Source organism: Pelodiscus sinensis, chromosome 15 (assembly GCF_052426305.1).
Source record: "Pelodiscus sinensis isolate ZL-2025 chromosome 15, ASM5242630v1, whole genome shotgun sequence".
Taxonomy (NCBI): domain Eukaryota; kingdom Metazoa; phylum Chordata; order Testudines; family Trionychidae; genus Pelodiscus; species Pelodiscus sinensis.
This window is the reverse complement of record NC_143066.1, coordinates 16,982,652-16,997,879: the sequence shown is the minus strand read 5'-3', so window position 1 is coordinate 16,997,879 and position 15,228 is coordinate 16,982,652. Positions and strand designations below refer to the sequence as shown.

The 15,228-nt window shown below is 41.5% G+C and overlaps 1 protein-coding gene across 4 annotated transcripts in view; it reads right to left on the bottom strand.

The window, feature by feature from the left end:
- Positions 1-3,467: 3,467 nt before the first annotated feature.
- The window catches only part of LOC102457826 (alpha-N-acetylgalactosaminidase-like), a 30,414-nt gene continuing 18,653 nt past the window's right edge, over positions 3,468-15,228 (bottom strand). For all 4 annotated transcript variants that reach the window (XM_006134122.5, XM_006134123.5, XM_006134125.5 and 1 more), the window contains 4 exons: positions 13,964-14,058; positions 12,811-12,972; positions 11,244-11,441; positions 3,468-5,240 (listed from right to left, as the gene is read on the bottom strand). In XM_006134122.5, coding sequence (XP_006134184.3) covers positions 4,944-5,240; positions 11,244-11,441; positions 12,811-12,972; positions 13,964-14,058 — 752 coding nt within the window. In that variant the 3' untranslated portion in view covers positions 3,468-4,943. The remainder of the gene's footprint in view (positions 5,241-11,243; positions 11,442-12,810; positions 12,973-13,963; positions 14,059-15,228) is intronic.

The following is a 15,228-nucleotide window of genomic DNA, read 5'->3' as shown; positions in this document are numbered from 1 at the left end:
TTCCCCATTTCCTTCCCCTCACCCTGTGAGGTTGGGGCACCAGAGGAGTGAGGTGTCTCAGTTGGGGCCACATCTGTGAGTGTTGGGGGTTTTTGGAGGAGTTTTTTTGCTTCTCACTTCTGTGGTCTCCAACTGATTTTTTTTTTTTTGTGGGTCAGTGACCTCAGACCCAAAAAGGTTCCCCACCCCTCCCATAAATAAAGAAAACATTGAAATCTTTTGTGTTGGACATATTTTACTTTATTTAAAATGAAATTTGATAAACTAACATGAGAAAGTTAAAAATCTGTTTCATAATTTAAATTAAACAGTTCTTACTAGGTGCAGCTAGTTCAGAAAATAAAGTCACTGTACCCAGCAAAGTAGTTATCAGCCCTGCCCTTCCACCCAAGGCACCACTCCTTCCGGGTTGGCCCACGGCCACTTCCAAAATTTTTGAAGTGCCCCCCCCTCCAAAATTATTGCCCACTCTTGAGCTATAAACTATTCTGATGTGTTTGCACTAAGCCGGAACTGAGAACTTGGAGGAAGCACTATTAATTATTGCTGCATGCATATTCCAGGCTACAAAGCAGTTAACATATTCTTAAATATCATTCCCAGTTTGAGCACATCAGATATTTAGTGGGTGTCATGTGCTAACTGGGGTAAAACTCAGCTCCTCGAGGTCATTTTGACCTTCAGCACATTAACAGATTTCTAATTCTGTGAGAAAATCCCTACTTAGAAAATTTTGTGGAAACAGTTTTCCCTCCAGAATTTACATATTCACAACCCCTATCACATTATCCAAATTAATGGTGAGATAGAACTTCTGACTATGGACCAGAAAACTAAGAAAGACATAACACAACACTGACCAGTATGTTGCATAGGTCTGGCCTTATCTATCTATAAAGTCCAGTCACCCAGAGTTCAACAAATCTTTTGATATGGTCCCCCACAGTATTCTTATCAGCAAATTAAAGAAGTATGGATTGGATAAATGGACTGTACAGTGGAAAGATAGCTGGCTAGATTGTCAGGCTCAACGAGTAGCGATCAACAGCTCGATGTCTGGCTGGTGGTCCATATCAAGCAGTGTGCCCCAAGGATCGGTTCTAGGACTGGTTTTGTTCAACATCTTTATTAATGACCTGGGTGAGAGGGTGGATTGCACCCTCAGCAAGTTTGTAAATGACAGTAAGCTAGGAGGAGAGGTAGATATAGTGGAGGGGTAGGGACAGGGTTCAGTGTGACCTAGGCAAACTGGAGGATTGGGCCAAAAGAAATCTGATGAGCTTCAACAAGGACAAGCACTGCTACAGGCTGGGGGCCGACTAAGCAGCAGTTGGACAGAAAAGGACCTGGGAATTACAGTGGATGAGAAGCTGGATATGAGTGAACAGTGTGCCCTTGCAAAGGATAATGACTATTAGGAGGAGCATTGCCAGCAGATCTAGAGAAGTGATTATTCCCCTTAATTCAGCAGTTGTGAGTCCACATCTGTAGTATTGCATCAATTCTGGACCCCCATTACAGAAAGGATGTGGACGTACTGGAAAGGGTCCAGCTGAGGGTAATGAAAATTATTAGGGGGCTGGAGCACGTGACTTACAAGGAGAGGCTGAAACATTTTAGAGGGGTAGACATATTAGTCTGTAACAGGCAAAACTTAAACAATGAATAGTCTTGCAGCACCTTATAGACTAACAAAAAATGTAGATGGTATCATGAGCTGTCGTGGGCACAACCCATTTCAGATGAATGAGGAGAAGATGAGGGATTTGGGTTTGTTTAGTCCGAAGAGAACAGTGGGGAGGAGGAAGGATTTGATAGCAGCCTTTAACTACATGAAGGGGGGTTACAAAGAGGATGGAGAGAGGCTGTTCTCAGTGGTGACAGATGTCAGAATGAGGAGCAATGGTCTCAAGTTGCAGTGAGGGAGATCTAGGTTGGATACTAGGAAAAACTTTTACTAGGAGGGTGATGAAGCACTGGAATGGAGATTCTACCACTTCCCTAGGTAACCCATCACTAGAGGTTTTTAAGTTCCGGCTTGTCCAAAGGGTTGTGACCTGGGGCAGGGGACTGGGGTATAGGAGGGGGTGCAAGGGTGTGGGCTGTGACCTTGGGCAGGGGATTAGGGTGTAAGGTCTGGGAGGAGGTAGAGATTCAGGAGGCAGACAGAGGGTTTGGCTTATGTAGGGTAGAGGAGCAGGAGCTGGGGGGTGTAGATGGTTGAGAGGAGGAAGGGGCTGGGATGCCACATGCAGGCTTTGACTGGGAGGCTTATCTGGGTGATTCCCAGCCAGCAGCCCAGCACCTTTCTCAGGCAGCTTCCCTGTCTGCCCCGCCCCCACACAGGATGCAGGGGCCATGTGCATTGGTGAATAAGAGCCTGAGGAGAGGGGAGAATGGTTCTTCATGCTCTGCCTGTTATTCAAATAGGCAGCTCCCATTGTTCAGAAAGAGAAATGGGTGTGGTAGCTGCTTTTCTGAGCGGTTTTGGGAGGGACACGCAGGGAGTCTGCTTGAGGCTCCCCACTGCGTCTGCAGGACATAATAGCTGATCATTTGTACAATTGATATTCTTTACCCATTTGATTTAATCAGAGACACTATTAGTTTTTTTGCTATTAGAATCCGTAAAAATATTAAGGATGTGAATGAGTAGTTGACTATCTGATAAGCAAATGCTTATTGGATAGTCGACATGCTAGTTGACTAGTTGCTTCCCCCTCCCTTGCTGCCTCTATCAGAAAGAAGCAGCAAGGAGGGGGAAGAGGGAGGGGTGCTTCAAGAAGTAGCCCCATGGGGAGCCCAGGGTCAACTGGGGCCTGCCCCGCTGGTCCCGGGTTCCATGTGGCACTGCTGCTTTGAAATGCCATGGGGAGCCTCATGCTTGATCAGCTTGCAGTCAGTAACAGGGATGTGGAATGACTAGTCAACAAATGCTTATCGGCTAGTCACACACTAGTCGACTAATCGCTCTTCCCTCACCTCCCTCCCCCCCCAGCCCTTCTTGTTTCAAAGCAGCAGTGCTGTGTGGAGCCTGGGGTCTGCTGCTTTGAAACACTGGCATGGAGCCCAGGGCCAGCTGGAAACTCCTGCACTGACCCTGGGCTCCATGTGGCGATGCCACTTTGAAACACTGCAGGAAGCACAGAGCCAGTGGGGGACTGCTTGAATCAGTTACTGGCCCGTGCAGCCCACACTTTTGAAGTGTAGCAACAGTTGAGGCAACCTTATCAACTATTAAATTAGCTAATTAATCAATTTTACATCCCTAATAAATACTGCTATTTAAATGATGCACTACATAGTAAACTACATGAGCTAAGGTTGTGTTTTTAAATGGTTTTAAGAACTCTTGCACATTTGTCAGTGTATTTCACACACTTGATGATTGGAACAATATTTAATTTATATTAAACATCACTGTAAATTCAGTTTCCTTCTAAACAAATTAACTCTGAAAAGTGATCTGACCGTTTAAAGAACACTTTATTTGTTTCATTCAAAGTAATTGCACTTTGCATAACAAGGTGCGGTTACAGTTTAACTATAAAAAGAGGTTCCCTGACCCTATGTACAATAAGATGAAATTGCAATAAGATGAAAATTAAAACTGATTACTAGTGAAACTTTTAGACATGAGTGAATAGATAGAATACACCTTAGGGCAGATTCTTCCCTTAGCTAAACCAGTACTGTGTTGTTGAACTGAAGGGAAATGCTGTAAAATTACCTAATCAAAAGCCTAAGATGCAAGATTTTATAGAGCAATTGCATTTTACTTTACATGAAAATAAATCAATTCTCGCTACATGCCTGTGAGGTAGGAAAGCATTCAGAGTTCTATTTTACAGAAGTGGAAACCCAGGCATGGAACAGTTGAAACCACAAAGGACGACTGCTGGGCAAAGCAGCAATAAGTTCTTAGCTCTCAATTCTGCATTTTCAGGCCCTTAGAGCACGTTGCCTTTCAGCTGCTTATACAGAGAATAAAGCTGTAATCTTTTAAAGAAATGCTCTATCAAAGCTGACAGCCCCAAAATAGAATGGAGTCTGCACCACAAGCCAACACCCAAACAACTTGTATTCTATATGTCCTGTTATTAAGAAAACTCCATAAATACCACTGCCCCAGGAAAAGGTCTGCATAGTCCGAAACTGCCTTCAAGCCTTGTGTTCGTTTGGCTCTTAAATACAGAGCTGGCAGAAAGGGAGACTATGGAAGTCCTAATATCACATTTTGTTTCTTAAATACAAGTTGCAGCAAAAGCCTAGCATCTTAGGTTTGTTCTCAATCATGTGGCTGAATGGCCAAAAGTTTAAGGACCACATTCTTCCTCAGGTAGCACATATGTGCTCTCATTTTAATATCTTTTAAATATCTTGTTAACTATCTATGTTCATTTAGCTCCTATTGGACTGCAGTCTTCATTATGAAATACATAATTTCTTCATCATCAGTTGGGGAACATCCTGAAACTCAGTGTAAAGAAAAAAAAAGTGGTGAGAGAAAAGGAGAGACTATTATATTTCAGGTCTAGCAATCTCTGTGGTGTCTCTAAATAAAGGTATATGTACTATATTTCCATATCTATCTAAGGAAAGGTCTGAAGGGTTCAAAGTGGCTCTTTGTTTGTTTGCTTTTAAACAAACAAAGATCAGCCACTTGGTTTTTGTACTGCTCAGAAAATGCTATTTTCTTCTCTTCTGCACACCCAACCTATTCCTTGGGGAATATATTTAATATAGAACTTACAGTAGCACTTCAAGCAGCTTCAAGAACTTACTTGTCTAGTAATAGTTGAAAGATGACAGACATTTCAAATGCATTTTAGATAATGCATCTGATATCTTTCTGATACAAAACTCCTATACTCTAGCTCCCATCCACAGTGAACTCGATTGTAATTACCCTAGTTAACATCTCTTTATAGCAATACAAGTGCTTAGGCTCTCAAGACTGGTTTTGTAAAGTCGGTGAAAGAACACAGAGGCCTGAGAAACAGCAAGACTACCCCAGTTGGAGTAACTTTTATGTTAAGAGTTGTATTCAGTGCAAAATCTCCTAAGAACACTTGCTCCAAAACATCGTAGATCTTGTATCCTTCCTTGCAATCCAGGATACCCATCAGTGCTAAATTGGTTTCAAAAAGTCTCGGTATTCCTTCAGTGCCATTGTTCATAACTGCTACTGCAAACTGTCCATTGACCAGGATTCTCTTCCATACTTCAAAATGATGGCTCTGTCAAAATAGAAGTATATTGTGGGGATTCATGTTCATTGTCTTTACATCATCATTTCTGAAACTGGAGGGCTATGGAACTTAAACATCCCTTTGTATTTACAATACTATTAATAGAAACTGTCACCACTATATAATTAATTTACATGTAAACTAGTAGTAGTACTACTTTTAAGCTGTGTGAAATCCCTGTGAGATAGATGTGATGGGAATACAGACCTGATGCAGGTGAGCAAAATATGGGCCATCTCTCTTAGCTATTAATTCCTTCAGAAAATAGAAGCAAGAGGTGCTGCTGTAGGGATTCTCTGGATTCCAGATGTTACTTATGCTGAGACTAAAAGTACCTAAGGGTATGTCTACTAGAGATATGGACGGCTAACCAGTTAACTGGTTACTGGGTAAGGATCACCCTTAATGGGAGTCGACACCTTAGAGTCGGCAGCGACAGATGCGGCAGGGCAGAGGTAGGAGGGCTGCTGGCTCCCAGACCATGTGGGCTGACAGGCTGGGAATCCACAGCCTTGTGGGAGAGAGGGGAGCTGCTGGCTCCTCTGTGCAGGCTCATGGCTGGGAGTCAGCAGACTTGCATGGGGCGGAAGCCCTCCTCCACCCTCGTGTGAGGCTGCTAACTCCCAGCCCATGTGGCTGGGAGCTGGCAGTCCAGCACAGGGTGTGAAGAAGCTGGGCTGGAGCAGCCCTTCTTCTAGTACAGGGGCTGCTCCAGCCCCACAGGCTGGAAGGTCCCTACTGCCCAGCCCCATTTAATCAGAGTCAGGCTCACAGGACTACAAAATTGCAAGGTAGATGCTTGGGCTAGAATACAGGTTCTGGATCCCTCCTCCGTCATGGGGGACACAGAGCCCAGGTTCCAGCCTAAGTCCAAATGTTTATACTGCAATTGTATAGCCCTGGAGCCTGAACTCTGCAAGCCCAAGTCAGCTGACAAGGGCCAGAGGCTGGTGTGTTATTGCAGTGTAGATATACCCTTAGGTACTGAACACAGGTTCCTGACCTGAACATCTTGGTTTAAGAGGCCTACTACAGCCAGATGTAACTGTCTTAAGAAAAAACTACCTTTGTATGCTGTGTTTGGCAGCATATATCCACTCACATTTTTACATTACAACATGTGACGGGGAAGAAGCTCCCCGCACTGCCATCTGCGCCGCCGCCGAGGTGCCGGGCGGCGCGGCCGGGCAGGGCCCTGGGGAAAGCGCTCGGCGGGAGCCGAGCCCGCTGAACAGGGAGGCAAACGGGCGGGTGTGCACGGCGGTAGGCACGCCGCCCGCGGCAGGCGGCAGGACCCAGGGGGAGGGGGACGGCAGACGGGGTGGAGCTGCACCTCCCTGGCGTGCCGGTTCAAAAGGGGGAGGGGCCGGAAGAGCGGGGAGCTGGTGGCATTCCCTCTACTCCCGCAGGCAACCCCGGGAGGCATGCCGGAGGGCCGGAGGAGGAGCGCCGGACCCCCGCAGCCCAGACCCATCACGGGACGACCCACCCCAGGGACCCGAGGACGGGGGCAGGCGGCGGACGACTCCGACCCCCCCCACCCGAGGAGTGCAGAGGGCCGAGCCCGCTGGAGGGCAAACCCCCGTCGCCGGCCCGTGAGTGGGGCCGAGGGTGGAGAGCCCTCTCCGCCCCCGGGCTGAGAGTAAGTCAGGGCGCAGCGGCAGCTGCCGCAGGGGCAGAGACATAGGGGCAGAGACCCAGGGGAAGAGACGGGGTAGAGGCGCAGGTGAGCAGAGAAGCGAGGCGACCCCGCACGCTAGCCCGCTCGACCTCGCCACACAACATTGGAAAATATGCAGAGATCAGATCAAAATGGTGTCCTTTCCAGTTTTTTTTTTTTTATAAAAATGTAAGCAAGCTATTGTATACCTTTTATAATCTTATGAATTTTTTCCATGATGGACACTTGCGATGATTAATAAATAACATTTTTGTTTGTTTTGAGGGGACTAATCTAAAATTTTCTCCCAGAGGAGGTGAAGGTGCAATGTGTTAAAATGAGTAAATGATCTCTGACTGACGTGTCTTAAAAAAACTTAAATCAGTGTCCAGACAGATTTATGAAACAAGAACTGAATGGCACACACTGCTCTTAATATGTTCAGGTTGACTCAAATGTTCTCTCAATCAGCAGCTGATGATGCTGGATGAATGCATGTTGCAATTTACATTGCTAGTAGGGCACTTGATTAATCAAGAATTAACTCATGCAATTAACTCAAAATTTGTGATTACAAACCTGGTTAACCACAGGTTCAATAATCAATGTATTAAATATTTTGGAAAATTTAATTATTTAATTAAATATTTTGGATGTTTTTCTACATTTTCAAATTGATGTCAATTACCAACACAAAATACGAAGTGTGCAGTGCAAATAATTGTAATACAGTTCATCTCCTAAAAGTACTGTAGTGCTTTATCATGAAAGTGCAACTTGCAAATGTAGGATTTTTTGTTACATACCTTTTCTGGGAGGGGGGAGGGGGAAGTAAACCGTTAGAGCCTAAAAGTCCACTCAGTCCTTCTTCTTATTCACACAATCACCAAGACAAACAAGTTTGCTTATATTTATGGTATATAATGCTGCCCACTTCATATTCATGTCCCCTGAAAGTGGAAACAGGCATATGCATGGTACTTTTGTAGCCAGCATTGCAAGGTATTTATGTGCCGGATATGCTAAAGATTTTTATGTCTTTCCTTTCCAGGGAACATGCTTCCATGCTCATAATATTTGTTTAAAAAAAAAGTGTTAATTAAATTTGTGACTGAGTTCCTTGAGAGACAATTGTATGTCTTCAGCTCTGTTTTTCCTGCATTCTGCAGGATGATGACCTTACACATGTTGTTTTAAGAACGCTTTCACTGCAGCTTTGACAAAACACAAAGAAGGCATCAATGTGATGTTGCTAAAATTAGCTACAGCCCTCAACCCAAGATTTAAAAATCTGAAGTGACTTTCAAAATCTGAGAGGGACATGGTATGAAGCATACTTAAGGAAGTCTTAAAAGTACAACACTCTAATGCAAAAATTACAGAAAAAAAACTATCACCAAAGAAGAAAATCAACCTTCTGCTACTAGAATCTGACTTAGATGATGAAAATGACATGTATCAGTCCATGCTACTTTAGATCGTTATTAAGCAGCACCCCTCATTAGCATGGATATGTCCCTTCGTGGTTGAAGTTTGAAGGGACATTATCTTTGGCACATAAGTATCTTGTGATGCTGGCTACCACAATGCTATGCAAACAGCTGTTCTCACTTTCAGGTGATACTGTAGACAGCATCACCTTGTTTGAATGAAGTTCTTTTTTATATATAATTGTACATTTACAAGTTCATTTTTCACGATAAAGATTGTACTGCAGTACTTAGCATTTTTCAATTCACCTCATTTCTTTACAATGAAAATATTTTAATCAAAGATAGTACTGTACACTTTGCATTTTTAATTTAAATAAATATTTGTAAAATATAGAAAACATCCAAAATATTTAAATTGGTATTCTATTGTATAAGAGCTTGACTAACCACAGTTAACTTTTTAATTGCCTGACTGCCCTAATAGCTAGTGTTGTTGTTGGTTTTGTGCATTTATTATGTTATGCAATAGTATTACTGCAAAAACAGGGAAGATAGATTACGTCAGTTTGTGTACTAGAGTTTTACCAGGCAGAAAAAAAATTCCATTACCCTGTATCTATCCAATGCTGTTTTTAAAAAAAAACAAAAAAAAAAAAAAAAAAACCAACTCTGACCTTTTTTAAGTTTTTGAAGGACTGTATGGCTGGAACAGAAGAAAAATGGAACAACTAGAAGACTGAAGTAGTAGTATGCACTGCAGAACCAGTTGACTATGAGGCTCACATTAACAGTTCACTCTCTCTCCTGTTTCTTCTATCAAAATGTGTGTTATTTGAAAGGAAACTGTCAACATTAAAAATCCTGTAAATAGAACTTTATTTAAATTGGCTTCTGGTTTTGTTTTTATGGGCACACTGTGTAGCCTGTTATGAGCTTGTGTACTGCTGCATTCTTTTGGCAGACAGGTTACTGAAATGATTATCATGTTTCACTATTCAGCCTGTTGGAACCTGAAGGCACAGCAGGGGGAAACAGTACAAAGTTCATTTATTCTTTCATGGAAAAATTAAAATTGCTGTACCCTGAGATGTGATGACAACTCTTTCAGTAGAGAAGTTTGAATTAATAGTATACTTAGCTTCTATATTGTGGAGTCCTAATCATAAACCAAAATCCCAGTGTCCTGGTACTGGATTAGGACCCCAAGCAGCTAATGCAAATGTCACTCTTCTAACAGAATGATAATGTAGAATCCAAACTAATTACATGTTAACGTATGGTCCTGCAAGCACTCTGTATGCAGAAATCTTATTTAAATTAATAGCTGAAAGCTGCACAACTGGACTGTTAATGTTGTCTTTTATAGAGCATTTCCCCAAAATGCTTACAACATTAATTTGTTTATAAGAATAAGCTATATCTTCTCCTTCACGACAAAATTCTGTTTCAATAATGCCAATTCAGCAGTACACAAACAAGCCGCATGCTCCTAGGTGGCAGGCAGTGTGCATGTGAGAGCTCCTTCCCTCCCTCCTGAGTTCCTTCTCTATGCTGGAATGATATCAGGGAGGAGACCAGAATTCCAAAGTAGAGGGGAGAAAGGGAGGGTAGTGGAGCAACCAAGGGGACACTCATCTCAAAGAACATCCATTACTGTCGAGGTGAGTAACCTCCTCTTCCTCGAGCGATGTCCCCATGGGTGCTCCACATTAGGTGACTGCAAAGCTATTCCGACTCTCTCAAGTCCACGAGCACTAAGCAAGTATTATGATCAACCTATAGATCTAGAGAAAAGTCAAACAAATAAGGAAAAAGTAACTCTGAAGCAGAGTTAGTAAACTGCCACCTGAATTACATTCTTCTTTAATCCAAGTTGACACTGGATCAAGTGACATTCTCCTTAAAAGGAAAATATTATATGGAGCCTAAACTGCTATATATTTCAGCACAGAAATTGCTAAGTTTTTTTCATTCTAACAAAATCCAAAGTCCAAACTGTAAGGGTGTGTCTAGACTACATGCCTCCGTCGACGGAGGCATGTAGATTAGCCAGATCGGCAGAGGGAAATGAAGCCGCGATTAAAATAATCGCGGCTTCATTTAAATTGAAATGGCTGCCCCGCTCTGCCGATCAGCTGTTTGTCGGCAGATCGGGGCAGTCTGGACGCGACGCGCCGACAAAGAAGCCTTTCTTGATCGGCACAGGTATGCCTCGTGAAACCAGGTTTACCTGTGCCGATCAAGAAAGGCTTCTTTGTCGGCGCGTCGCGTCCAGACTGCCCCGATCTGCCGACAAACAGCTGATCGGCAGAGCGGGGCAGCCATTTCAATTTAAATGAAGCCGCGATTATTTTAATCGCGGCTTCATTTCCCTCTGCCGATCTGGCTAATCTACATGCCTCCGTCGACGGAGGCATGTAGTCTAGACACACCCTAAGATGGTACAACTCCTGTGGAAGTGTGTTGGCCAAATTCACTGGTGATGTGAATGCCAGTGTAAGTTACTTATGTGTAAACAGGTCAAAAATGGATGTCCATTCCATTCATTTGTATCCAATCAATGTGTAAACTATTTATGCAGAAAGTGAAAGGGAGGACAGTATGGCAGGAAAAATAATTGAAGGGAGAGTGTAAAATAACACATCTTTCCTCTACCTTTCCAGCTACATTAAATGATTAAAACAAATCATACAACACAAGTTTATTACCAAAAGACTGGAAAAGCTGTCTTAAAAAAAAGGAATTCTGAAGCTTCCTTTCTTGGGGGAAAAAAAATAAGATCAAGCCCATATTGCCAAGTGTGAGTTCCTGGCAGAGCATGGTGATGAGATATAGCAGAACCATAATTTTAAACCCAAAACAAAAATACAGAGAGCAGACAACTAGCAAATCGGGTACCTGCATAATACGCTGTCCCTGAATTCCCAGAGAATCTTGATTTATATAAATTAGCAGCTGGTTTTGCAAGATGTACTTGGTATCCTCAGAGATTGTCCTTAAATCACTGGATATAAAGAGAGGGGCTGCCATGATTGCCCACAATGCCATCTGCACTTTTGACTGCTCATAACTCAGGCCAAAGTTACCAATAATCAGCTGAAATAAATCAGATACTGTTAAATGAAATTGTCTATATTGTGGAGTCCTAATCATAAACCAAAATCCCAGTGTCCTGGTACAGGATTAGGACCCCAAGCAGCTAATGCAAATGTCACTCTTCTAAAAGAATGATAATGTAGAATCCAAACTACATTACATGTTAGCGAATGGTCCTGCAAGCACTCTGTATGCAGAAATCTTATTTAAATTAATAGTTGAAAGCTGCACAACTGGACTGTTAATGTTGTCTTTTATAGAGCATTTCCCCAAAATGCTTACAACATTAATTTGTTTATAGAATAAACTATATCTTCTCCTCCATGACAAAATTCTGTTTCAATAATGCCTCTGCAGACTTGGAAAATTATCTTAAATTTACCAGCTCATCAACAAAATGTACTCTTCTCTCTTTACACCACCAGGATCAGTGAGCAATTCAGGTTTTGAAAGGTTATTTTAATTGCTCCCCTTTTACTGTAATATTTGTTCAAATGTTTACCAGCATTTTTCAACTAAGCTATTTTGTAGAGGAATTTTAGGTAATAAATTGTGCATCTATCTTCAAGCGTAATCCCAGCCAGGTTCACTAATGGCTCCATTTTGCCACCCTTCCTCTTAAATATATTTGTGTCACAACTTCACGAGATTGTGAAGCATTTTGGACTTTTAGGCTATTAACTTGCTGATTATAATGAAGGGTATGATTCTGTCACCGAGGTCAAGGATTCCGTTACTTTTTGGGACCTCCATAATTTCTTTCAGGTTAATATTGGAGCAGCTGTCAGCCTCAAGGCTTCTGGAGTCATGGGTGTTGATACAGATGACCAGCGGTCAGCCCCAAGGCTGCCAAAGCAGCAGTCCTGCCCCTGCCATAAAAGTGGGTGTGGTTGGGTCTCTTCTTGACTTATAGTTAAAAATGTTTTGGCTTGATCCATGTGCAATTCCTAGCTGATTTTTTTCCCCGAGACCATTAAATGTGAACATAGTTTACATCAATTTAAATGCAAACACAGTGCAACCTTAATGACTGAGTAGCCACTGCTTCTTTTATGCTAACTCTAACCCTATATTCATCTTATGCTATAAATACTCTCTAATTGTATTGTACCATTTTGCAGACTGTTAAGTTGAGGTAAAAATAATGATGCAGTGAGTTGGTGATGGAGGCAGAAGTAGAACCCAAGAGTTCTAACTCTGTCCTCTGCTCTAACTGCTAGACATGGTTTATTATACACTTGTGCATAGTATCAATCTTCTTGGTTGGCTGTTCACAGCTGTCTTTTTGAAAGTCTTACTGAATTATCTTTTTATTAGGCTCTAGTTAAAATTTCAACAGACTACAAAATATTTAAAAAGACAACATCACCATATCTGGATCGTTCCATCTTCCTGGGCCAGCTGCAGGTTGCAGTTTATCCTGGTTATTTCCATACCACTCAATAATATTTAGAACACTCTCCCAGGAATCCTGGATGTCAATAAAATTTCTCCAGAGGTTACAAATTTCACCAAGTATGGTATAATTTACCTTAATAAAAACAAGGAATATTTATAGGTATGCTACATACGTGATCATCACAACCATGTAATAAATTACTATGTTTCTATAGCCACTGAATAAATTACATTTACACTACACTACTACATTTACACTACACTAAATTACATTTAGATTGCTACTGCCATTATAGATCTCTGAGGAACTTGGACAGCTCTGATTTTCAGCTGCCTCTGTTCTAACTGTTCCCTTCTTCCCTCCTCTCCCTTGTTCTGCTTCTGCTGCTTTTCTACCAACACTACTTGCTAAGTGGTGGGTCTAATCACCCCTCACCTTTATGACACCATCAAATTAAGTGGATCACTAGGCTTCAGAGCTGGAACTAACAGGCTGTTAAAAATTATTATATAAACTCTCGGACAAAAAAGTAGATGGGGAAAACAATGTACATAAATACTGTTTTGTTAGAGTTTATAATATATAAGTAGTATTGTCCATCACCAAATTCACAAAAAGTATTGATATAAAATATTTTAAAAAACAATAAGCTGAACTGTTCTCCAGAAAATCAAATAAGGCTTTTTAAAATTTCTAAAGGAGTAAAATATTCCTTAGAATAAAACATATATCTGTTGTTAAATGTGTTTTTCCCCCAAAGGAAAACAACTGATTTTAAGGCAGTGGTTTAGTTGCTATTTGTAAACTGAGAAGATTAGACACCGTTAACAGGCTAGTTTATTTTCAGATGTCATATTCATTATCTGAATGGTGACTCTGGTATCTACAGTACACAGCTTTCTCCTAGATACAGCTGAAAAGCAGAAGACTTTGATGTTTCCTTAGTGGAGTGAGTTTGTACATCTAACGAGGTGGTGCCAGTATGCAGGAATGAATGAAACCTATTAGGAGTAATGTGGGTGCAGTTAATTCAAATAAGTTCCAGCCATTTTATCAAGAGGTTCTTGTTAGCTAAATACTCTCAGCTAAAGAGGAATAAAATAAAAACAGACAGTAGAGATACCTTTGGGGGAAGCCCTCCTTCATAGGCTGGCCAGCTACATGAATAAGCAATAGGTCTTCCTGTTTTATTCAGAGCAATGCTCATCTTTGGGTAGCCTAAATAAAACAGAGTATTCGATAGTAAAGCAAGGTAATATTAACAAGTTAAATAATAATAATAGCAATAGTGTTCTAGTTTTTTACTTGTTCTTGTTTTACAAAAATAAGAGTGGAAACGCTCCATGGAGAATTACATACGGAACATGAATTATATATGGAACAAGGCTAATTAAAGGCTTCCTTTACAAAGAGTTTATGCAATTTATGATCATGCCTGCCCAAAATTGACTGTTTCTGCGGAAGTAACAAAACCATTTTTGTACATTTCTATTTTCAAGTTATTCGGCAAGAGGAAGATTTTTTTTTCCCCAAAATACATGTGTGATTGGAATAATCTTATACTTCTGAACCAGTGTTTATGAAAAGAGCTGAATGGCACAATAGCATTATAGTATGCTGCCATTAAGGAAGTCTGGTTTTGGGAAAGAACCAAGGACTCTAATTTAGATCAGCAGAAAATGGAACATCCTGAAGAGATTATATTCCTGAAAACCCTTATGCAGATAGACTCATAGACTTTAAGGTCAGAAGGGACCATTATGATCATCTAGTCTGACCCCCTGCACAGTGCAGGCCACAGAATCCCACCCACCCCTCCCAGAATAATCCTCTCACCTATATCTCAGATATTGAAGCCTTCAAATACTTTGAAGACCCCAAGATGCAGAGAATCCTCTAGCTGTGATCTGTACCCCATGCTACAGAGGAAGGCGAAAAACCTCCAGGGCCTCTGCCAATCTACCCTGGAGGAAAATTCCTTCCCGACCCCAAATATGGCGATCAGCTAAACCCTGAGCATATGGGCAAGACTCATCAGCCAGACACCCAAAAAGTTCTCTAGTAATTCCTATCATCCCTCCATTGACATATTTCCCAGATGAATAAGTTTTTGAGAAAAGAGGTGCTGCAAGCACAGGATCTTGTCCCCCTCAGTAACTTTCCTTTCTAAGCACTTACTATAACAGTCTGGGAACATAGTCCTAATTACCCTATCTGAGATTCACCTATTAAAACAAATCATAAACCATCTCTATTGGCACTTGTTCTATACACACAGAACTTAGGTTTCAAAACAGTTGACTTAGTAATACTTATTTTCTTGTACTTGAATAAGTTTATAAAAAGGTACTCTACTAATTATTGGGCCTCCAAAATTACTCTAATTGT